Genomic DNA, 25,838 nt, shown 5'->3' with positions numbered 1-25,838 from the left:
GTTTTAATTTGCATTGCCCTAGTGCTTAGTAATTTTGAATATCTTTCATGTCTTATGGCCATTTGTATATCTTCTTTGGAAAAATGTCTATTCAAGTCCTTTGCCCATTTTTTTTTTTTTTTAAAGAAGCCATCCGTGCTTGACTTTTTTTTTTTTAATTATTATTTATTTATTTATTTATTTTTGGCTGTGTTGGATCTTTGTTTCTGTGCGAGGGCTTTCTCCAGTTGTGGCAAGCGGGGGCCACTCTTCATCGCAGTGCGCGGGCCTCTCACTATCGCGGCCTCCCTTGTTGCAGAGCACAGGCTCCAGACGCGCAGGCTCAGTAGTTATGGCTCACGGGCCCAGCTGCTCCGCGGCATGTGGGATCTTCCCAGACCAGGGCTCGAACCCGTGTCCCCTGCATCGGCAGGCAGATTCTCAACTACTGTGCCACTAGGGAAGCCCCTTTGCCCATTTTTGAATTACTTCTTTTTGTTGTTGTTAATTGAATTTTAGTAGTTCACTATGTATTCTGGATATTAATCCCATATCAGATATATGATTTGCAAATATTATCTGTCATTCTGGGGGTTGCTTTTTTTTAAAACTCTCTTGAGAGTGCCTTTTAATGCACAAGATTTTTAAATTTTCATGAAGTCTTTTTGTCTATTTTTTCTTTTGTTGTCTGTGCCTTTGGTGGCATAGCCAATAAAGCACTGCCAAATCCATATCATGAAGGTTTTGTCTTATGTTTTCTTTGAAGAGTTGTATTGTTTTAGGTCTTACATGTAGATATTTGATTTTTGAGTTAACTTTTGTATGGTGTCAGGTTAGGGTCTAACTTCATTCTTTGTATATGGATATCCAGTTTTCCCAGCATCATTTTTTGAAAAGACTGTCCTTTCCCCATTGAGTGGTCTTGGCACACTTGTCAAAAATAATTTGTCCATATATGTGAGAATTTATTTCTGGTTTCTCTTTTATTCCATTGGTCTACATGTCTGCTTTATGCAATTACCATGCTGTTTTGATTACTGTTGTAACTAACAGATTTTTTTGTGTGGAATCTTTAGGGTTTTCTATATATAAGATCATGTCATCTGCAAACAGAGATACTTTTTTTTTTTTTTTTTTTTTTGAGATACTTTTAATTCATTTCCAATTTGGATGTCTTTTATTTTTCTTGTCTAGTTGATCTGGCTAAAACTCTAAGTACTATGTTTAATATGGTGAAAGTGGGAATTCTTGTCCTGTTCTTGATCTTGGAAGAAAAGCTTTCAGTCTTTCACCCTTGAGTATGATGTCTGATGTAGTTTTTTCATATATGGCTTGTATTCAGTAGGTAGTTTTCTTCTGTTCCTAGTTTGTTCAGTGTTTTTGTCATGCAAAGGTGTTAAATTTTGTCAAATGCTTGTTCATCATCAATTGAGATGCTCATGTGGTTTTTTTTCTTCATCCTGTTAATGTGGTGTGTTACACTGATTGATTTCTGTATGTTGAACCATACTTGCATTCCAGGAATAAATCCCAGTTGGTCATGACATATAATCCCTTTACTATACTGTTGAATTCAGTTTGATAGTATTTTGTTGAGGATTTTTGTACTAATGTTCGTAAGGGATATTGGCCTGTAGTTTTGCTTTCTTGTAGTGTCTTTGTCTGGCTTTGGTATCAGGGTAGTATAGAATGAGTTAAGAAGTGTTCCCTCCTCTTCAATTTTTGGGAAAAGTTTGAGAAGAATTGGTGTTAGCTCTTTTTAGTTCTTCTTTAAATGTTGGTAGAATTCACCAAAGGAGCCATCAGGTCCAGGGCTTTTCTTTGTCAGGGGATTTCTTTTTACTGATTCAATCTCCTTACTAGTTATAGATCTATTCAGATTTTTCTATTTCTTCATGATTTAGTCTTGGTAGGTTTTGTGTTTCTAGGAATTTGTCCACTTTCATCTAGGTTATCCTGTTTGCTGGCATACAATTGTTCATAGTTCTTTCTTATAATTCTTTTTATTTCTGTGGAATTGGTAGTAATGTCCCCACCTTCATTTCTAATTTTAGTAATTTGAGTCTTTTCTCTTTATTTCTTAGTCCATTTATCTACAGGCTTGCCATTTTGTTGACTTTTTTAAGAATCAACTTTTGGTTCCATTGATTTTCTCTATTGTTTTTATATTATTTTGTTTATCTTGCTCTAATCTTTATTGTTTCCTTCCTTCCGCTAGTTATAGTTTTAGTTTGTTCTTCTTTTTCTAGTTCCTTAAGCTCTAGATTTAGGTTGTTAATTTGAAATTTCCCTTCTTCTTCTTCACCTTTTTTTTTGGATGTGTTTATACCAATAAATTTCCCCCTTAGCACCGCTTTTGCTGGCTTTGGTGTGTTGTGTTTTTGTTTTCGTTCATCTCTAAGTATTTTCTAATTTTCCTTGTGATCTCTTTTTTGATACATTGGTTGTTTAAGAGTGCATTGTTTAATTTCCACAATTTGGTGAATTTTCCAGTTTTCCCTCTGTTACTGATATCTAACTTCATCTAGTTGTGGTCATAGAAGATACTATGAAAAATACCTATTTAAAAAAAATCTACTGAGACTAATTCATGGCCAAATATATGATCTTTTCTTCAATCTTTTTTCTTTCTGCTCCTCAGACTCAATAATTTCCACTGTCCTATCATCAAGTTCACTGTTCTTTCTTCTGCCTACTCAACTCTGCCTTTGAATCCCTTTAGTGAAATTTTCATTTCAGTTATTATACTTTTCAACTCCAGAATTTTTATTTTTAGGTTTTTTGTCTCTTTATTGATATATTCATTTCACTCATACATCATTTTCTTGAATTTCTCCACATCTTCCTTTAGTTATTTGCACATTTTAAAAACAGTTATTTTAAAGTTTTTGTCTAGTATATCTGCCATCAGTTCTTTTCCAGGAACAGTTTCTGTTGATTTACTATTTTCTTTTGAATGGGCCATACTTTCATGTTTCTTTGTATGTCTTGTGATTGTGTTGTTGTTGTTGTTGTTGTTGAAAACTGGACATTTGAATCTAATAATATGGCAACTCTGGGTATCAGACCCTCCCCCTTCCCCAGAGTTTGCTGTTTTTTGTAGTTTTTGTTCATTGCTTTTTTTTCCTTTTTGATTGTTGTAGGCTGTCTCTGTGCCAAGGATAAGCTAGAGGTGTAAACTTAAGATCTTCTCAGGCCTTTTCTGACTCTTTCCCTGGGCATGCATGGTCACTTTCTAATATTCCCCACATAAGCAGTTGTTCTTGAATTTCCTAACCTTTAATGTCTAGCTCCCAAAAGGGGGAAAATACAAAAGGGGGGGAAAGAGCACCAGCCTTTTAAATCCTCTGGAAGTTACTTTAGCTGTTGGAAGAGGGGCTTGCAACAATGGGGAAGGTACAACAGTGGCTTGCCCACCTCTCTGCCTGTAACTCTGTGGTCAAAAGCAGCAATCAGAGCACAAATCCCTGACATTTGGAGGACAGGGTCCTTTTGCCCAGCTTGGCTCTCACAAGCTGTGTGTAAGTTGCTCCAAGAACACATGCACAGCTGCCTACTCCATGACTAGGGATGAGGGATGGGTAGCTGAAATTGAACAGAATTAACCAGAATTTACCATCCAAGTCTTCCTCTGGAAGTTGCAAGCCTTCCTTAGACTCCAGAGTTTCAAAATAGTTACATTAAAATAGTTACACCAGTTACATCAGATTCTGCCAGTGCAATTGTTGTCTAGGTGAGGAGACAGATTCTTGGTGATTCCTCTCTGCCATCTTCCCAGAACCCTCTCTAAAGACTTTTTTTTAAACCTACATTTCACAAGTTTCAATGCATAGTGTTTTCATTATCATTCTAAGTATTTTCTAACTCCCCATATGGTGCTTTCTTTGATCAATAAGTATTTAGACGTGTGTTTTAAAATTTCCAAACATAACAGTTTTTTTCCTCCAAGTTTTTATGGTCCTTTAAATATGTTGCAGACATACTATATAGTCCGTATGATATTGCGTCTTTGGTATTTACATTTGTAAATGTTTCATATGTGCTTGAGAAAAACAAATTTTCTGTAAATGTAGGGTAAGGATTTCCAAATACATGTAGTAAATAAAAAAGAAACAGAAAACTTCATTAGATCTATAACAATTAAAGAGGGTGAACTGATAGTCACCTCAAAAGAATGGTACTAGAAGTGAGGAGTAGAAGAACCAAAGGAATTACTTTCTTTGCTCCGCATTAAAGAGACTTGGCAGGTTACCCCCCTTCTACTTTTTTATAAAACATAAACATAAGGCTATAAGCAATCCATATAGAAACTGGAAGAAGAAAGCTACAACATGCTTTTTGGTAGAAAATAATTTGATGTACAAATTTATTTATTTGATTGTATTAAAGAAAGCAGGGCAGAATCACATTCATTTTCTTCATAGTATCACTGTAAATAGACTGAATTTCAGAGCTCTTAGTGTGCTTTGGAAACTTCTAAAAAGCTATTAGCAGCCTAGGAAGCATTTTCCTTCCCCTCCAGGATCTCCTGCTCCTGGGGGTAGGTGGGGGTAATTGGTCACATTTGATGCTAAATAAATAGCATGTGGTGGATTTTGCCAAATCCTTTTCAGCTCCTCCCATAGGCAACGGGATGACTTGGCTTATTCTTGATCTGAAGTCATTTGAGTAAACAAGCAGGTTACAAAACACAGAATGGAGTGAAGTTTCCATCGTAGATAATTCCCAAAGTTAGGATGAGCTTAACTGTTCAATCCCTTCTGCTGGTCAGAGAGAGAGATGCTAGCAATCGATCTCAGATCTTTGATCCTGTGAGACATCAGTGTAATGTAATTCATTCCTTTTATTAAAATGCGTTGGAAAAGAGATGTGTGGGTAGACAAGAGCAGTTTATTACAGTGATGGTACTATAAGAGGAAAATCAAAGTGCAGGCAGTGTCCCTTTCTTGTTGAACTCCAATGATCACTCCACTCCTGTCAGCTTTACAGTCCAAGCAAACTCAGTCGGAAGAGCAGAGGGTGGTAACTGGGGCAGGTACACGAGGAGACCTTTACCTGGATTTGGGGACCAGTTCAGATGCTTTTCGATTCCCAGCATTGTTACCTGTAGAAAGCAAAAGGGAATGGAAAAAACATTAATGCACTGATGAGCACAGAACGTGGCCTGAACATGGTGGGAAACAACTATGCTGGGCCATGGCAGGGAAGACAGTCCAAAAGCGGAATAAATACGGGAGAAACCTGGGGAAGGAAGGAAGAATTAGAGAAGGCTTGCCAATTCCTTTACAAAAAGTTACATCTCTGACAAGACTGACTGAGGCTCTTTACCTCTGTAGTCGAAGTAGTTATAGGGGATTTAAGGCTTAAGATTCCATCTTCTGGCCAGTGCAGGAAAATGGCATAAACAGCTGATCCTTTTGAGGTATACCTGGGAAAAAAGAAACATCACTGTCAAAGATACCTGGCATATTACCCTGCCACATGACCTTACATGTTCCCCTTTCAATTATCTACCAATTCCAAGACCTTCAGTCTGTCACTGCTACGAGGAAGCACTAATAACTCGATACCAATTAAGGTCTGTGGGAAGAAAGCAGCCCTGGAAGATTCTGGTGATATCTTCCATTTTCTCTCTCGATGGGGTTCTAAGTTTTCTGAAAAAAAATTTTTAACTCTTATACTAGTTATCTCACACTGAAGCCATTTGCCTCATTATTCAAATCATTCTTTGACTCCAAATCCATATGAAAACAGCCAAGGATATAACAAGGGCAAGGTGTGCAATGAAGACAAATTTGGGTTTTTGTTTTGTTTTTAATTAAAAAAAATTTTTTTTTTTTTTAATTTTTGGCCACCCAACACAGCTTGTGGGATCTTAGTTCCCCCACCAGGGATCAAACCCTGGCCCATGGCAGTGAAAGCACAGAGTCCTAACCACTGGACCGCCAGGGAATTCCCAAGACAAGTTTGTTGTTCTGAGATTTCATCATGCTTAGAGAAGAGGGTGAAAATCACTAAATAGAAACTCATCCAGAACAGAAGGATGAACGTGTTTCCCCTGATCCAAAGACCCCTGCTCTCTGGTATAACACTTACAGAGGTCTTTCACTGAGCAGTTAGTTTGTGCCTGGCACTCTGCTGATACTTTACATATGTTATCTCATTTAACCCTCATAAACACTCTAGGAAGTTACATATCATCACCCCATTTTGCAGTTGAAAAAAACCGAAGCGCAAGATCAAATAACTAGATCCACAATCCAAGTATGAATCGTGACTTCTCCATTTAGTAGCTCTGTAATTCTAGGCAAGTGATATTACTGCCCTGAGTCTGCTTTCTCACTTGTAACCTGATAATGATAGTATCAACTTGGTGGGATTGTTGATGGGATTAAATGAGGGGAAAGAATTTAGAATGAAGCCTGCATATTGTGGATGTTGTACAAATATCAGCTGTTAGTATTTTTAGGAGGTGGGGTAACATTGTCAAGCAAATTGACTGATACTTTGTAGCTCTTTCTTTTCTCACCAAGCCTTCGGCCTCTCTTACTAGTCAAAGATACCCTGGGGCCTAAAACATAAACCTGGGCACAAATTTAATAGCAAAAGGACCGCTTTTGCATTGCCTCAAGATGACTCCCAGCCTGGCTTGTACCATTGTGGACCCAAGGAGACGCCAGCTCAGGATGGGCCACATCCCATTCCTGCACGTAACAGAAGACTAGACTCACCACACAGAGGTCGCGTTTTTTTCAGATTGTACCCTCCATGGTTTGGAGGCATAGATAGCCTCCCCATTGATGCTCAGCCACTTCCCAACAGCAAGAAGCCTTTCTTGGAAGATGGGAACAATCAGTCCATCTTTAGTTGGTCCAATGTTGAGAAGATAGTTGCCTCCCAAACTTACTGTCTGAATCAGTTCCTGGAGAGAACAGAAACAAGGAAATCCCAGCTCTGAATGCCAAGACTGGAGAAATGCTTAGAACACACAGATGAAGGGAAGAAAAAGAATCTAGGCTACATTCTCCCTCTGTTTTGTGAATATCCTTTACCCTTTGGAAAATACTATATATTTTTATCATTATAAAAGCAGGATAGGCTTATATGAGAAAATTTTAAAATCCTGCTACAAGGTGGAGAAATATATTAACTCGAATTCCAGGGAGTAATCACAGGCACTTCCCCGTGAACCGGCACCTGCTGTGGTGCCATATGCAGTGGGAAGGGTCGTGTTTCAGAAGCACAGAGTGTGAGCAGGGGAACTGAAAACAGAGCACTTGGTCATGAAGGAATCCCATGGAGCCATCCAGAGAGAAGACAGGGATCAGAGAGGAGAGATTTAGAGCAGGTGCTCTGGAGACTCTGGGGAGGTAGAAAAGATCTGATGAATTTCAGGACACTTTGTATGTGGTGGGCTATATAAATGTGTATGTTGCCCCTTCAGGAAAACATGCTGTAAAGAGATATATTCTTTAAGATTTTTGGAGTGGGATGCGTGTGTGTTTAGTGTGACCTCAAACGGTAGCACTTCAAGGCAGCCGAGAAAAATTAAGGCTACATACAGAATATTTTAAAAAGGAGGTTTTGTTACAGTACCCCAAAGACATCACACCATTAACTTTTGATGTTTCCTTTTGGTGTTTTTCCTATGCAGTTACTTCTATATAGTTGTGATACTACATCAACCCTCTAAGCATTAATCCATATTACATTCAGAAACATTTTAATGGTTAAGGAAAATCCCTAAATCTACGTAATTATTCCTTTATGGTTCCAAGAAATTGAAACAACCCAAATGTCAAACTGAAAATAATCCTGGGAAAAACGTCTCTGTACAGAACTCTTCTTAATTATACCTAGTTCCTTAGGACAGGTTTTATGAGTGTGTTCAATAACCCTAAAGGGATCTATCAGCCTGCACTTCCATCCACAGTGCTTCCACCACTCTTAGTCAGAAGGTAGTTAACAAATCACTACCTCACAGGTGCTCTTACCGAAATGATTCGAGATTCACTTGCGATGTCAGCCATTGCCATGTCGCAACGATAGCCCCAGGACAGCTTGTCTATTGAGGTGCACATCTCCCACTTGTGATCTGGCAAAGTCTCTGGCTTGAATTTATCTTGACAGTTGTAGTATCCTCCATGGCGACAGGAACAGTTCTGACCCCATCGGTCATTTACCACAACAACATCCTAAAGGAGGAAGGAGTACCGGGGTCATCGGGGGTAAAATCACTTAGCTTCCTTACGTAACACAGTTTGATATATTAGGTGCCTACTTGCAAGCAAGAAGCAGACTTAGTCGAGAGCAGTGTTTCTTTTTTTTTAAATTTTGTTTTATTTTTGGCCGTGTTGGATCTTCATTGCTGTGCGTGGGCTTTCTCTAGTTGCGCAGAGCGGGGGCTACTCTTCGTTGTGGTGCGCAGGCTCTAGGCGCGCGGGATTCAGTAGCTGTGGCACGCGGGCTCAGTAGTTGTGGCTCATGGGCTCTAGAGCACAGGCTCAGTGGTTGTGGCGCACAGGCTTAGTTGCTCCGCGGCATGTGGGATCTTCCAGGACCAAGGCTTGAACCCGTGTCCCCTGCATTGGCAGGCAGATTCTTAACCACTGCGCCACCAGGGAAGCCCAAGAGCAGTGTTTCTTAACTGTGGGCCATTTTGCCCTGGACAAGACTTTTAGCAAAATCTAGAGACAGTTCTTTTGCTTGTCACAACTGGGGGTGGTGCTACTGCCACCTAGTGGGTGGAGACCAGGGATGCTTCTAAACATCTTACAACATACAGGATAGTCCCCTCACAACAAAGAAAAATCCAGCCCCGAATGTCAATAGTACCGAGGCTGAGAAACCCTGGCCTATCAATGTGTAATGTCAGAGTTGGAATGGCCTGTTTAAATCATCTAGTAAACCACTTATTCTATCAGAGGAGAAATGGAGAGGAGGAGACTTGCCGGAGGTCACATCCCCAGGCAGAGTTTCAGAAAGCTGGGCCTGTGAATCAGGTATTTGAACCCAGCTCAGGATGCTTTCCACTATACAACCCTGACTTTCTTTACTTAGGTAAGAAAAAATCAAACATTCTTTTCCTTCCCTCAGTGTTTTGCTGAACTTTGAGAAATCCTTACATGGAATAACTTAACGTAAATTTTTACTACTACTATAAGGGACTTCCCTGGCCGTCCAGTGGTTAACAAGCCACCTTCCAATGCAGGGGATGCAGGTTCGATCCCTGGTCGGGGAACTAAGATCCCACATGCTGTGGGGCAACTAAACCCGTGTGCCCTAGAGCTCGCGCGCCACAACTAGCGAGCCCGCGTGCCGCAACTACTGAGCCCGCGCACCGCAACTAAGACCTGACGTAGCCAAATAAATAAATAAATAAGTGTTTTTAAAAAAAATACTACTATGAGGCTCATACTGGGTTATCTAGGGTAAATAAAACACAGTTCTTGCCCTCAGAAATCCAGCAGAGACTAGCTGAGGAGACAGATATGTGAAAAATTATAATGTGACATCACAGCAGAGTTAGGGATGAACATAAACAGGGAACACCGATCCAGGAGTGTTTCTTGCTTCTTCCAGGAAAGAATATAAATTGCCAGGAGCCATATTTAGTTTACATTGCACCAATACTTACTATGCGCCTAACTGGGCCAAGTACTGTTCGTGGGGTTGGGGACATAGCAGTGAACAGACCCAAACGCTTGCCCTCACAAAGCTGACACTTTAGTGAGGGAGACAGATAGTAATGAGGTAAATGATATCTGAAATATGTTAGGCCAATATCAATATCTTAGTGGTAAGAGAAAGATAAAGCAAAGAAAGACATACAGTGTGACAGGGGCATGCTGCAATTTTAGATAGGGTGACGGGGAAGGTGACCTCCCAGGGAAGACCTGCGGAGAGCTCAGGAGTGAGCCACGTGGGAACTAGAGAGAATGGAGAATAAGGAGAAGGGACTATTTCTCCTAAAAGTACTTTCCTGACATGAGTATATCTCCAAAACAACCCTCTTTCCCAATGCGTGAGAGAGCATTCAGAACAAGAGTGGGTAGAATAGGGTCTGCGGTGTCCCACCCAAGGATCCACAACGGAGCCACCCCAGCCTGAGGACCATCGGGGAAGAACCACAATACTGCGCCACTAGAGGTCCCCACACATCGCGCAAGTCCCAGAAAACCAGTCTGAATTTGCTTCAATTTGTCACATAGGATCTTTCCTTTTTTCTTTCTCCCCATTTTCTGAATTTAGTAATATTTATCCAATGAGATCCTTAGAGGTTTATGAATCTACCAAGAAAGCTCAGTTCAAACTGGTCTTATACTTAGATTTTTCTTTAAAATCCACAACAAATCTAGAATATGTAAAATTTTTGAAATTTTCTATAGTGAAGATTAAGATGTCTGCTGCTTTGTACGTGTATTGAAATACAAACTTTAAATGGGCAGCTATTGTGCAGCGTAATAGTGTTGATTATGGGGGAGAGGACAAGGTAGGCAAAGTTCCCTCAGGAATTTGGAGGGACTCCCCTGGTGGCACAGTGGTTAAGAATCCGCCTGCCAGGGCTTCCCTGGAGGCACAGTGGTTGAGAGTCTGCCTGCCAATGCAGGGGACACGGGTTCGGGCCCTGGTCTGGGAAGATCCTACATGCCGCGGAGCAACTAGCCCCGTGAGCCAGAACTACTGAGCCTGCGCGTCTGGAGCTTGTGCTCCGCAACAAGAGAGGCCGCGACGGTGAGAGGCCCACGCACCGCAATGAAGGGTGGCCCCCGCTCGCCGCAACTGGAGAAAGCCCTCGCACAGAAACGAGGACCCAACACAGCCAAAAATAAATAAATAAATTAAAAAAAAAAAAAAAAAAAAAAGAATCCGCCTGCCAATGCAGGGGACACAGGTTCGAGCCCTGGTCCGGGAAAATTCCACATGCCATCCACGGCAACTAAGCCCGTGCGCCACAACTATAGAGCCTGCGTTCTAGAGCCCGTGAGCCACAGCTACTGAGCCCGTGTGCCACAACTACTGAAGCCCATGCGCCTAGAGCCTGTGCCCTGCAACAAGAGAAGCCACTGCAATGAGAAGCCTGTGCACCGCAACAGAGAGTAGCCCCTGCTTGCCTCAATTAGAGAAAGCTGGCGTGCAGCAATGAAGACCCAACACAGCCAAAAAAATAAAATAAGTTAATTAATTAAAAAAAAAAGAATTTGGAATATAAGGGAAATGAAATTTCCCCTTAAGAGTTAAACTACATAATCAACATAGAGTAGGTGAAGTCACAGATATTCACATTTTATTCTTATCATTTAATTTTACATGTTTTATATATTAATTTTTGGGGTGGTTTTCTCATTTATAATGTCTGTTTACTTAATAGTTTATTTTCTCTATGGTGGTCTGGGACTTCTACATACTATTTCTAGCCTACTTAAATTTAAGAAGATTTAAAACTATCTTGTAAAAATCAAGAATTAAAGGAGAAGAAGAAAGATTATACTCCAAGTAAGGGGCCAAAAAAGAATTAACGGAGAAACCTTTAACATCCACTAAGTTCCCTGATCCCTACCACACCCACGTTGATATTACTATTTGTTATTGTTGCTGTTGTCATTATTGTTATTACTCCGGATCTTGGTTGCTCACATTTTCTTTTATCAAAACAGAAAAATAAGAGATAAGTCATATAATCATGTACCTTAACTGGGCTATCATTGTAGAGCCAAGCAAGAAAATTTGTAGAGTTCCAGTAAGTATCAGGACATTCCCACTCTCCATCAGACCAAATCAAGTCAGGTTTGTACCTGAGAGACAAGCAATGAGAGCAATGTTTATTATCTGAATCCATTCATAGTAAAGTCTTATGGATCTATCTTTGCAACAAATATTTAAAAATTAATTTTCTCCTATTTGGAAAGTACCAAAAAACTACCGCAGTGCAGAGAAGGTAGAAAACTAAAGAGACAAAAATGACAACACAGACACACACACAAACCCCTTAGCTAACACAACCACTGTTTAATACACAGCACTTTGGTGTATTTCCTAATCTTTTTCTTTTTAATGTCTTAACTTAAAAAGTAGAGTTGTAATCAGTGTGCATACAATCTGGTTTCCTTCCGGCAACTAATTCCAATGAAAAGAGTGGTGCTCCAGAACTATAGGATTAATGTTTCTGCTTTTAAGATGTATTAAGAGCTTGAACTGTTCTGCCAAATGCATTTTTGGGGACAACTACCCAAAACTTTGACTATAAAAATCTATTGAATTCACTTGAGCCACAGTTGCATCTTTCACATATTATTACTCTGAGCCCTATGAGGTGTGAGTGTGTGTGTGTATTTATAACTATAAGGTAAGCATTATTATTCCCACTTTAGAAAGCAAGAACCTAATGCTCAGTAGGGTATTTTGTTTTAGGTGACAAAGCTGGTAAGTAACAGGAGCTGGAACCCACATGCAAATCTGCCTGATGCCTAATCTTGTGCTGTACTCCGTAACTACTTAGAACAGCAGGTTGATTCCAGGAAAATGACTGCCTGTCTGAGAGGTGAGAGAAGCACTGTTGGTCTGTGTTCCACTGTGTACGAGAAGCTGTACTAGGCACTTTATACTCATTACCTCATTCATTCTCACGACAACCCTGTGATGTATAAACAGATAAAGAAACTGAGTTCTAGAAAGATGAAGTAGTTTGTTCAAGGCTATACAGTCAGTAAGAAAAAAGAACTGGATTTCTGACTTAAAGCCTATGCTGATCTCTTACAACTGTACTATTTCCTTAGAGAAGTCATCTGGATGCAAGGAGTTTTTTTTTGTCTTCTGGTCTACAATGAGAGTCCAGGCAGAGATGGCTGCCTCTTAATCTTTAAAGGTCCACCATCCTCTAGGCGCCCCCAGAAGCAAGAAGGGCAAACTCAGAATAAAACGTGGTGAAGACTAGGGACAAATGCCAAAGTGAAAGTCATCATTTTAAGAATAATGGTAATAACAACACCATTATTCTGTACCAGGCATAGTGACAGATACGTTTCACATACTATGCTGAGCCCTATACAGAAGGCATTATTATCCCCACTTCACAGAGTAAGAATCTGAAGCTCAGAAGGGTGACCTGTTTAAGGCCTGTAAGTAACAAGAGCCAGGATTCAAATACAAATCTGCCAGATGCCAAATCCTCTTCAGTGTCCGTTAGACCATGTTGCCCTTCTTCAAGGTCCTGACAAAGAAAATAGCATGTAAGGAGGGAACTGAAGTTTTGACTTACTACCATCCTCAGTTTTGTTGGTTTCAATTTATAGAGGCAATATGACCATATTATGAAAGTTCTGAAAAGTAGGAAGAAAAAATATATTTTGTCTTAACGCAACCACTACTTTTACTATTTTGATGTCCTACCCCTTTTCCCCTTCCCCTCAACTTAACAGTATCCTATAAGAAGCTCAGGTGTCATTGCTGAAGGTCATAAGGCCAAAAAAATTTCTGTTTTGTACCTGCTAACAAGGTCATATAGCTCTGGCATTGTTTTTGCATGGACAAAATGCTGTGTTTTGAAGCCATTTTTCTTATCACGTAGGTAGAGAGGATGGAACCATTCTAAGAGTGAGTGATAGAGTCCATAGCGTATGTTCCTTAAACAGAAAAACAGGACAGCAACTGTCATTAAGCAAAGAAAAAATAATTTATTTTAAGAAAAATCAGTTGCAGCATTTTTACATCTCAGTGAAACTTATCCATAGGGCATGCAGAGGGGCAGGATCCACAACCATTTCCTTAAATTATATCATCATTCACTTAAGCAAAATGATTGGGCTTACTATGTTTTTGATAATACACATAACAAATTATTTTTATACATAAATATCTTAACACCAAATGTCATTTAAACCATCTTTTGTCTTTTAAGTCAATTATCTCAATAACATGTAGTCCTATTAAAAAATGTTTTCTGTCAATCGTAAGAATACATATGGAAGAGATACTAGAAAATAGAGACAAGTATAAAGAATAAAATATCTAAAATCTTATCACTCAAATAATCATTAGTAACATTTTCTGTGTAGCTGAATTAATATAGGTTTATTATTTCATATAAGATTTATTAATAGTTCTTAACGTGAGCAGAAGCAAGAAGAACTACAATCCTGCAGCCTGTGGAACAAAAACCACATTCACAGAAAGACAGACAAGATGAAAAGGCAGAGGGCTATGTACCAGATGAAGGAACAAGATAAAACCCCAGAAAAACAACTAAATGAAGTGGAGATAGGAAACCTTCCAGAAAAAGAATTCAGAATAATGACAGTGAAGATGATTCAGGATCTCGGAAAAAGAATGGAGGCAAAGATCGAGAAGATGCAAGAAATGTTTAACAAAGACCTAGAAGAATTAAAGAACAAACACCCAGAAGAATTAAAGAACAAACAAACAGAGATGAACAATACAATCACTGAAATGAAAAATGCACTAGAAGGAATCAACAGCAGAATAACTGAGGCAGAAGAACGGATAAGTGACCTGGAAGACAAAATGGTGGCATTCAATGCCACAGAACAGAATAAAGAAGAGAGGATGAAAAGAAATGAAGACAGCCTAAGAGACCTCTGGGACAACATTAAACACAACAACATTCGCATTATAGGGGTCCCAGAAGGAGAAGAGAGAGAGAAAGGACCCGAGAAAATATTTCAAGAGATTATAGTCGAAAACTTCCCTAACATGGGAAAGGAAATAGCCACCCAAGTACAGGAAGCGCAGAGAGTCCCAGGCAGGATAAACCCAAGGAGAAACATGCGGAGACACATAGTAATCAAACTGATAAAAATTAAAGACAAAGAAAAATTACTGAAAGCAACAAGGGAAAAACGACAAATAACATACAAGGGAACTCCCATAAGGTTAACAGCTGATTTCTCAGCAGAAACTCTACAAGCCAGAAGGGAGTGGCATGATATATTTAAAGTGATGAAAGGGAAGAACCTACAAGCAAGATTACTCTACCCAGCAAGGATCTCATTCAGATTCTATGGAGAATCAAAAGCTTTACAGACAAGCAAAAGCTGAGAGAATTCAGCACCACCAAACCAGCTCTACAACAAATGCTAAAGAAACTTCTCTAAGTGGGAAACACAAGAGAAGAAAAGGACCTACAAAAACACACCCAAAACAATTAAGAAAATGGTAATAGGTACATACATATCGATAATTATCTTAAACATGGATGAATTAAATGCTCCAACCAAAAGACACAGGCTTGCTGAATGGATACAAAAACAAGACCCATATATATGCTGTCTACAAGAGACCCACTTCAGACCTAGGGACACATAGAGACTGAAAGCGAGGGGATGGAAAAAGATATTCCATGCAAATGGAAATCAAAAGAAAGCTGGAGTAGCAATACTCGTATCAGGTAAAATAGACTTTAAAATAAAGAATGTTACAAGAGACAAGGAAGGACACTACATAATGATCAAGGGATCAATCCAAGAAGAAGATATAACAATTATAACTATATATGCACCCAACATAGGAGCACCTCAATACATAAGGCAACTGCTAACAGCTATAAAAGAGGCAATTGACAGTAACACAATAATAGTGGGGGACTTTAACACCTCACTTACACCAATGGACAGATCATCCAAACAGAAAATTAATAAGGAAACACAAGCTTTAAATGACACAATAGACCAGATAGAGTTAATTGATATTTATAGGACATTCCATCCAAAAACAGCATATTACACTTTCTTCTCAAGTGCGCACGGAACATTCTCCAGGATAGATCACATCTTGGGTCACAAATCAAGCCTCAGTAAATTTAAGAAAATTGAAATCATATCAAGCATCTTTTCTGACCAGAACGCTATGAGATTAGAAATAAATTACAGGGAAAAACACGTAAAAAACACAAACACATGGAGGCTAAACAATACGTTACTAAATAACCAAGAGATCACTGAAGAAATCAAAGAGGAAATAAAAAAATACCTAGAGACAAATGACAACAAAAACATGACGATCCAAAACCTATGGGATACAGCAAAAGCAGTTCTAAGAGGGGAGTTTATAGCAATACAAGCCTACCTCAAGAAACAAGAAAAATCTCAAATAAACAATCTACACTTATACTTAAAGGAACTAGAGAAAGAAGAAAAAACAAAACCCAGAGTTAGTAGAAGGAAAGAAATCATAAAGATCAGAGCAGAAATAAATGAAATAGAAACAAAGAAAACAATAGCAAAGATCAATAAAACTAAAAGCTGGTTCTTTGAGAAGATAAACAAAATTGATAAACCATTAACCAGACTCATCAAGAAAAAGAGGGAGAGGACTCAAATCAATAAAATTAGAAATGAAAAAGGAGACGTTACAACAGACACTGCAGAAATACAAAGCTTCCTAAGAGACTACTACAAGCAACTCTATGCCAATAAAATGGACAACCTGGAAGAAATGGACAAATTCTTAGAAAGGTATAACCTTCCAAGACTGAACCAAGGAAGAAACAGAAAATATGAACAGACCAATCACAAGTAATGAAATTGAAACTGTGATTAAAAATCTTCCAACAAACAAAAGTCCAGGACCAGATGGCTTCACAGGTGAATTCTATCAAACATTTAGAGAAGAGCTAACACCCATCCTTCTCAACCTGTTCCAAAAAACTGCAGAGGAAGGAACACTCCCAAACTCATTCTATGAGGCCACCACCACCCTGATACCAAAACCAGACAAAGATACTACAAAAAAAGAAAATTACAGACCAATATCACTGACGAATATAGATGCAAAAATCCTCAACAAAATACTAGCAAACAGAATCCAACAACACATTAAAAGGATCATACACCATGATCAAGTGGGATTTATCTCAAGGATGCAAGCATTCTTCAATATATGCAAATCAATCAAGGTGATACACCATATTAACAAACTGAAGAATAAAAACCATATGATCATCTCAATAGATGCAGAAAAAGCTTTTGACAAAATTCAACACCCATTTATGATAAAAAACTCTCCAGAATGTGGGCATAGAGGGAACCTACCTCAACATAATAAAGGCCATATACGACAAACCCACAGCAAACATCATTCTCAATGGTGAAAAACTGAAAGCATTTCCTCTAAGATCAGGAACAAGACAAGGATGTCCACTCTCACCACTCTTATTCAACATAGTTTTGGAAGTCCTAGCCACGGCAATCAGAGAAGAAAAAGAAGTAAAAGGAATACAAATTGGAAAAGAAGAAGTAAAACTGTCACTGTTTGCAGATGACATGATACTATACATAGAGAATCCTAAAGATGCCACCAGAAAACTACTAGAGCTAATCAATGAACTTGGTAAAGTTGTAGGATACAAAATTAATGCACAGAAATCTCTTGCATTCCTATACACTAATGATGAAAAATATGAAAGAGAAATTAAGGAAACACTCCCATTTACCATTGCAACAAAAAGAATAAAATACCTAGGAATAAACCTACCTAGGGAGACAAAAGACCTGTATGCAGAAAACTATTAAGACACTGTTGAAAGAAATTAAAGATGATACCAACAGATGGAGAGATATACCATGTTCTTGGATTGGAAGAATCAATATTGTGAAAATGACTATACTACCCAAAGCAATCTACAGATTCAATGCAATCCCTATCAAATAACCAATGGCATTTTTTACAGAACTAGAACAAAAAATCTTAAAATTTGTATGGAGACACAAAAGACCCTGAATAGCCAAAGCAGTCTTGAGGGAAAAAAACAGAGCTGGAGGAATCAGACTCCCTGACTTCAGACTATACTACAAAGCTACAGTAATCAAGACAATATGGTACTGGCACAAAAAACAGAAATATAGGTCAACGGAACAGGATAGAAAGCCCAGGGATAAACCCACGCACCTATGGTCAACTAATCTATGACAAAGGAGGCAAGGATATACAATGCAGAAAAGACAGTCTCTTCAATAAGTGGTGCTGGGAAAACTGGACAGCTACATGTAAAAGAATGAAATTAGAACACTCCCTAACACCATACACAAAAATAAACTCAAAATGGATTAGAGACCTAAATGTAAGACTGGACACTATAAAACTCTTAGAGGAAAACATAGGAAGAACACTCTTTGACATATATCACAGCAAGATCTTTTTTGATCTACCTCCTAGAGTAATGAAAATAAAAACAAAAATAAATAAATGGGACCTAATGAAACTTAAAACCTTTTGCAAAGCAAAGGAAACTACAAACAAGACGAAAAGACAACCCTCAGAATGGGAGAAAATATTTGCAAACGAATCAACGGACAAAGGATTAACCTCCAAAATATATAAACAGCTCACGCAGCTCAATATTAAAGAAACAAACAACCCAATCCAAAATGGGCAGAAGACCTATATAGACATTTCTCCAAGGAAGAGATACAGATGGCCAAGAAGCACATGAAAAGCTGCTCAACATCACTAATTATTAGAGAAATGCAAATCAAAACTACAATGAGGTATCACCTCACACCAGTTAGAATGGGCATCATCAGAAAATCTACAAACAGCAAATGCTGGAGAGGGTGTGGAGAAAAGGGAGCCCTCTTGCACTCTTGGTGCGAATGTAAATTGATACAGCCACTATGGAGAATAGTATGGAGGTTCCTTAAAAAACTAAAAATAGAATTACCATGTGACCCAGCAATCCCACTACTGGGCATATACCCAGAGAAAACCATAATTCAAAAAGACACATGCACCCCAATGTTCATTGCAGCACTATTTACAATACCCAGGTCATGGAAGCAACCTAAATGCCCATCGACAGACGAACGGATAAAGAAGATATGGTACATATATACAATGGAATATTACTCAGCCATAAAAAGGAACAAAATTGGGTCATTTGTAGAGACGTGGATGGATCTAGAGACTGTCATACAGAGTGAAGTATGTCAGAAAGAGAAAACAGATATCATATATTAACGCATATATGAGGAACCTAGAAAAATGGTACAGATGAACCGGTTTGCAGGGCAGAAATAGAGACACAGATGTAGAGAACAAACATATGGACACCAAGGGGGGAAAGTGGCGGGGGGGTGGTGTGATGAATTGGGAGATTGGGATTGACATATATACACTAATATGTATAAAATGGATAACTAATGAGAACCTGCCGTATAAAAAAATAAAATTCTAAAAAAAAAAAAAAATAGTTCTTAACGTTCCCCAAATGAACTATGGTTAAAGTGACCTATTTTCATACACAATAAAGCTTGTTTTGAGTTAAGAATAGTGAGTGTTTTGGAAACGCTATAATACAAGTAAGAAGTAAATGTAACATTGCAATGGCACAGATAAGACAGAAACAATTGAAGTTAAGTATTTCATCACGTGATTCAGGGACTAAATAAATATAAAGAAGGTAAAAATCAAGGATCTTAGAGTCCAGATCTAATCAACATCTCAGAGTCTTATAGCAGGACTATTAGCAGAGCACAGCATTGGGAAACTGAATATTTAACCGGTGACATAAGTCAGCAAATGCTTTCTCAATGGACCAGATAATATTTGAGGCTTTGCAGGCCTTGCGATCTCTATCCCAACTCTGCAATTGTAGCCTGAAAGCAGCCAGAGACAATGCATAAATGAATGGGCACAACTGTGTTCCAGTCAAACTTTACTTATACAAACAGGCAGCTGGTCTACCCCTTAAATAGGACATCAAGTTTGCCAAATCACAATAGAGCTGAGGTTGGGCATGACACAAATACCACTTTTCCTCCTTAGAGGCAAACATACCCAGAAATATAGGATCCAAAACCAGAATACCTGGGTTCAAATCCCACCTCTGCCACTTCCCAGCATTTTGATCTTGGGAAGTTACTTTTTATTAAGTGGCAAATATTAGAAAATATTAATTAGAATCAACAGGGTGGCTCCTTATCTCACTTTTTGCTGCTTTAACTGCCCTTTTCAGTTCTCTCTTGATCTGCTATTCATCTAAACCTTCCCTGAATGCCTGCAAAGCTCTGTGTTGACAGCTAAGGAGGACACAAAGATGAGAGGCCCAACCCTGGCCTCCATCAGATACTGGAAAAGGCCTGGGGTTGGTAGGCTTTCCAGAAAAAATCCTTTGCAGAATGCAAATGAAGCATTGGGGTCTACGCTGGGTATCCTTCACCTAAGCAGACAGGGCTATGAACTTCTCTGATGGTGTCACCTTTGGTCATATGAAAACTGCCAAGCATCAAACACTGCTAATTCAAGGCCAGAAGCCCTTCAAGGTACTAGTTAAATGCAAACTTAGAAAACACACAAGAGTAGAGAAGGCACGGCACATTGGATGGCTAGATCAAAAGTGATGATGGAGCAATCATCTGCGGACACACACCTATTTCGGATGGCTGTTCCCAACTCACCAACCAAATCACGATGGGGCCCCAGATCCTTAGAGTTCCAGTTCCAAGACACAGGACTTGGCCAGTTTGTGAAGCCTTCATGATGCTTTGTTGTCAGGACTACATACCTGTGGACATTGAAACCATATGAACAAAGGAAGTGGGCAGTGGGCCACCGGCACGAACTTACCTGGTATGCCTGAGGCTTTTAAAATGGTTGGGAGAACTTGACTACAGGAAACGTATGGTTGACCCTTGAACAACGTGGGGGTGAGGGGTGCCAACCCCCTGTGCAGAAGAAAATCCATGTATAACTCTTGACTCCCCGAAAACTTAACTACTAATAGCCTACTCTTGACTGGAAGCCTTACCAATAACATAAATGATTGATTAATGCCCATTTGGGGGGACTTCCCTGGCAGTCCGGTGGTTAAGACTCTGCGCTTCCAATGCAGGGGGCACAGGTTCGATCCCTGGTCGGGGAACTAAGATCCTGCATGCCATGCAGCGTGGACAAAAACAAACAAACAAACAAAAAACCCCACCCATTTTGTAGGTTGTATGTATTATGTACTGTATTAATACAATAATGTAAGCTAGAGAAAAGAAAATGTTTTTAAGAAAATCATAAGAGAAAATACATTTATAGTACTGTATTGTATTTATTGATACCATAAGTTTACATTGTCTGTTTACAAGATGAACCACCTGTCAGTACCTACATCAATATTGTCTTACATGATAGAAAACACTGCAGATGTTATAATTATTACTAAAACTAGATATAAAAAGTGAAAAGGGGGCTTCCCTGGTGGCGCAGTGGTTGAGAGTCTGCCTGCCAATGCAGGGGACACGGGTTTGAGTCCTGGTCTGGGAAGATCCCACATGCCGTGGAGCGACTGGGTCCGTGAGCCACAATTGCTGAGACTGCGCGTCTGGAGCTTGTGCTCCGCAACAGGAGAGGCCGTGATAGTGAGAGGCCCGCGCACCGCGATGAGGAGTGGCCCCCGCTCGCCACAACTAGAGAAAGCCCTCGCACAGAAGCGAAGACCCAACACAGCCATAAATAAATAAATAAATAAATAAATAAATTTAAAAAATACTTTAAAAAAAAAAAAAGATGGCTGTAGTACCAGCAAACGGCCGGAGGTCTACCAGATAAAATTTCAAAATCTTCTCACTGATCCTAGTTAAAAAAAAAAAGTGAAAAGCTAATGTGAAAAAGAAATTCATATTTATTTGCAGGTATAACGATTCGTGCATTGACAATAAAGAAGCAGCAATATGATTGCTTTACAGTAGCCTAGTGTAATCAATATGATTGCTTCATAGTAGCCTAGCCGATACACTAATGAATGAATCATTATAAAATTTTTATGGCATATGGTATTATAATCCTATTCATAACACAGTATTGGAAACATTGTTACATTAAAAAAAAAACAAAACTACTTGCCTGTGATGATAGGCTGATACACAGTTTATCCAATTATGAGGGGGTAGAGGGGAGGGCATACTGTATGGTAATGTAATTCTTTGAAAGCAAAGTTTTAAAACAGTCAGAAAACGGATACATTAGTAATTTTTTATTGTGTCACTTACCTTATGCTTATGTAAGGATTGGCTATTCACTTCCATACCAATCTTGCATATGATGTTCTACGTGCTGAATACTCAGGCAATGATGACGATGATGATGACACAAAAACGTTTCATACAGTTCTTGCCATCCAGTTCTTAGGTTTCCACATGAAGACACTTACACACATACACAGCAGATACGTTTATTAACTGTATGGCATAATGATTACTCACTGTTCATTAAGTGGAAGTGGATCATCATAAAGGTCTTCATGGTGAGTAGGTGGAAGAGGAAGAGGAAGCGGAGGGGTGGGTCTTGCTGTCTCAAGGTGGCAGAGGCAGAAGAGGTGGACGGGGAGGCAGGAGAGGCAGGCATTCAGTGTAACATTATGGAAACCCATCGCAATTTCTGTCTGCCTTTTCTGCTTTTACATTTCTCTAAAAATGCTTCTACATGATACCACTCCTTCTTCCACTATTTGCTTTTTTTGTTTGTTTGTTTGTTTTTATTTTTTGGCTGCACTGCTTGACATGTGGGATCTTAGTTCTCAGACCAGGGATCAAACCTGCTCCCTGCACTGGAAGTGCAGAGTCTTAACCACGGGACCAACAGGGAAGTCCTCACTGTTTGCTTTAGTTTCAGTGCCCATATCATAGAAGGGTCCATGTGGTAAAAGAAGTCAAAAGCTGTCTTGAGTAATCAGAATCCTTCTGCCAGATTGTCTAACGTCAGTCTGTCTTCTGGCACTGCTTCTTCTACATCTCCTTCCTCTGCACTTGTTCAGAAGCACTCATCTCCATCAAGCTGTCCTCTGTTAATTCCTCAGGTGTGATGTTTATTAGCTCCTGAATTTCTCCAAGATCCAAATCTTGAAACCCTTCACCCCGCACCTTTTTTTTTTTTTTGGCTGCATTGGGTCTTTGTTGCTGCGCGTGGGCTTTCTCTAGTTGCGGCGAGCGGGGGCTATTCTTCGTTGTGGCGCGCAGGCTTCTCATCGCAGTGGCTTCTCTTGTTGTAGAGCACGGGCTCCAGGTGCGCGGGCTTCAGTAGTTGTAGCACACAGGCTCAGTAGTTGTGGCGTAAAATGTCAATATGATTTAATACTGCATCTTTACGTTTCTTTACATTTCTGTGAGTGGCACCATGTACGGTCTGAAAGTGTATGTGTAACTTTTGATAAATTTTAACTTTTTACAATAGATTTGTATATATTTTATGGTAGTAAATGATAAAATAGACTAGTGTCTATATATTTTATGCATTCGTGACATACCTAACTTTTTCTTAATTTTCGATATTTCTGTGAGTTTTTCAAATTGTCGCAAATCTCCAAAAATTTTTCCAGTATATTTATTGGAAAAAATCTGCATATAAGTGGATCCATGCAGTTTAAACCGATGTTGTTCAAGGGTCAACTGTACTTGTATGAGTGACTATATTAGTGACACCCAGGGAGTTGCTTCAGTCACAACACCCCTTGGGTATTGCTCCAGGAATGAAAGCAAACTCAAGGAAGCCACAGTCCTTAGTTCCCAAACAAGCAGGAGACTTGGAAAGAAGGAAGGAATAGGTAAGGGAAAATATGTACACCTTGGCTTTCCAGTTCTTCAACCCTTCTGTGTATCGATGATTAGTTTCTTTTAAAAAACCCTTTGCCCTAAAGGAGAAAGAAATCTCTACTGGAAATAGCGGATGATAAAAAAGTAAGCTGTTTGTTTTACCAAGCCCATATGAATTGCCTCTCATTCACAGAGGTGACAAAAGGCCAAAAGAAAAGGGGAGAAAAGGCAAGTGTTGAAATAACAACCAAATCACTCACCATTTCATTTACTTTTATGGCAGAAAAATAGCTGGTGCTCACATGTGACAATTTAATCACTGGCCGATGTGGAGAGCTCAAGACTTTAAGGTCTAGACAGTATTTCAGGCTCTGTGGATCAAAGTCCTCTCTGTGGCATAGTCTTCTTCTACTTTTTTAAAGCAACCCCTTAAAATGTAAAAATCCTTCTCATCTCAAGAAACTTACCAAAATAGACAGAGGACCAATCCCTCTGGCCATGGTTGCAGACCCCTGGTGTGGTGGAAAGAACCCTCACCTTAGAGTCACGGGATTTGGAGTCTAGGACATTAGTTCCCTTCTTCTGTCTGGGCCAGTCATCTTGTCCATAGCAAGGGCATCTTGTCCTGGACAAAGTATGTCTACCAGATTTTAACTTCTTCATTTGAAAATTATGGATTTCTAAGGCTTCTGGAAGACAGTGAACTCCTCCTTTGTTTATTCAAGGCTTAATATTCCCACACACTTAATTGCAAACACTAAATATCAGTTGTAATTTCTATTTAGTACAAGAGAACTTAAAGTCCAAGAGAAACTAAAACCTGGAAGATGGGTGAGGAGACAAAGTAAGGGTGGAAGACTGCCCTAAGCCAGGAGCCAGGAAACCTACCTGCCTTCATTCTTACTCTCCTCCAACCCACCTCCCGCCCAGCAGCCTCAGGGTCACCATTCCTTGACTTAATACCTGCAACATCCTGTCTTCAAGGATGATTCCTTCAGGACTAGCCCCAGCCTTCAACAGCCTTGTGAGTCCTTGCCTCTCTCTTCCCAGCCCCAGTGCTCTGCACTTTCAGTTCTCTGAACCATTCACAAGCAAGTTGCAACAGTTCTCAAAACAATTCTGACATTTCTTGAGCACTCTCTACGTGCAAGGCATTGAGAAAAGCAGCTGAAAGAGAATCTGTATTGTTGCCCAAATACACTGCACACCAGAACTCCCTTCCCTCCGGGACATATTAAAGCTGAAAGGAAGAACACAATCCTTGTCTACAACCATGGAAGGAGGCGGTAGGGAGGTAAAATGCCTTGTTCAAGTTCGCAGCTGAACTAGGATCAGACTCCATACCACCGGCTTAAAATCCTGGAATCCTGATTGCCTTGTTGACCCGGAAGGGACATGAGGTATCACTTAGCTCAGTCCTCTCAATATTCAGGTGTAGACACTGAGGGCTTTGCAGTCCACCACCAACCGGAAACCTTTATTTCCTTCTAATCCTCAACCAGACGCACCTTCTTAGGATCAGGCGTGCCATATTCAATTCTGCATCCTTCAGGAGGCAAAACAGAGTACCCCCGGTATCTGAAGTCAGATGGACACCTGTGTGACCCGGCAAGTCGCCTAGCCTCCCCCCAGCTCGGTTTTCACCTGCCTAAGCCCCCTCCTGGCGCTCGGGTCGGCCCTAGCCGGGGAAGGGGGGCCCCGCCCGCCCCCCGCGGCGGCACTCACTTGGCCCCGGCGGCCTCGAACAGGTTGGCCCAGCTGTCAGGGTGGAAGAAGCGCGCAGTGAATCTTGGCCCGAAGTCGCCATAGGTGAAATTGGGCGGGTAGTTCTCATTCATGAAACTCTCGTACTGTGGCAGCTTTTCGCCCTTCCAGTGCCACCAGAACCACTCACTGCCCCAGGCCGGCACCGAAAACACGCCCCAGTGCACAAACACTCCGAATTTGGCCTCGTCGAACCAGGCCGGCAGCGGCCGGGAGTCCAGACTCGGCCAGTCCGCGGTGTAGCGGCGCGGAGGGTCGGTGCAGCGCGCAGGGTGGGTGCAGCGCGGAGCCCGCACCGCGCCGAGCACCAGCAGCAGATGCAGCAATAGCTCGGCGCCCACCACCCGCGACTTCATCTCCGGATTTGGCACAGCCGTCTTGGAGCCCCACCACGGCCACTGAACGCGCAAGTGCGGGGCGCGTGGCCCCGCCCACCCTAACTAATGATTGGCTCGGAAGGAAAAAGGGGTGGGGCAACCCAGGCTGCTTGGCTACCGAGCGTCTTCCCCTCCTGGTGGGCGGTCCCTACCACCACACTGGCTCTAAAAGGGAGAAAGGTGCAAGGAG

General features: G+C 40.3%; 1 protein-coding gene across 2 annotated transcripts; it reads right to left on the bottom strand.

Moving 5' to 3' along the window:
• Nucleotides 1-4,331: 4,331 nt before the first annotated feature.
• On the bottom strand, nt 4,332-25,676 carry FUCA1 (alpha-L-fucosidase 1). Of its 2 annotated transcripts, XM_061184744.1 has the most exons (8): nt 25,233-25,676; nt 20,360-20,494; nt 13,464-13,601; nt 11,669-11,774; nt 7,974-8,174; nt 6,711-6,901; nt 5,308-5,407; nt 4,333-5,083 (listed from the first exon to the last, which is right to left on the bottom strand). In XM_061184744.1, exons 1-8 carry the CDS (start codon nt 25,625-25,627, stop codon nt 4,943-4,945), a joined length of 1,407 nt encoding a protein of 468 aa, XP_061040727.1. In that variant the 5' UTR covers nt 25,628-25,676; the 3' UTR covers nt 4,333-4,942. The 2 variants fall into 2 exon arrangements, with proteins under 2 accessions (XP_061040728.1, XP_061040727.1); XM_061184745.1 differs by lacking the exon at nt 13,464-13,601 and having other exon boundaries at nt 4,332-5,083.
• Nucleotides 25,677-25,838: the final 162 nt, after the last annotated feature.

Source organism: Eubalaena glacialis, chromosome 3, assembly GCF_028564815.1.
Source record: "Eubalaena glacialis isolate mEubGla1 chromosome 3, mEubGla1.1.hap2.+ XY, whole genome shotgun sequence".
Classification (NCBI taxonomy): Eukaryota; Metazoa; Chordata; class Mammalia; order Artiodactyla; family Balaenidae; genus Eubalaena; species Eubalaena glacialis.
Note: the sequence above shows the minus strand (reverse complement) of the source record. Positions and strands in the feature narration are given on the sequence as shown.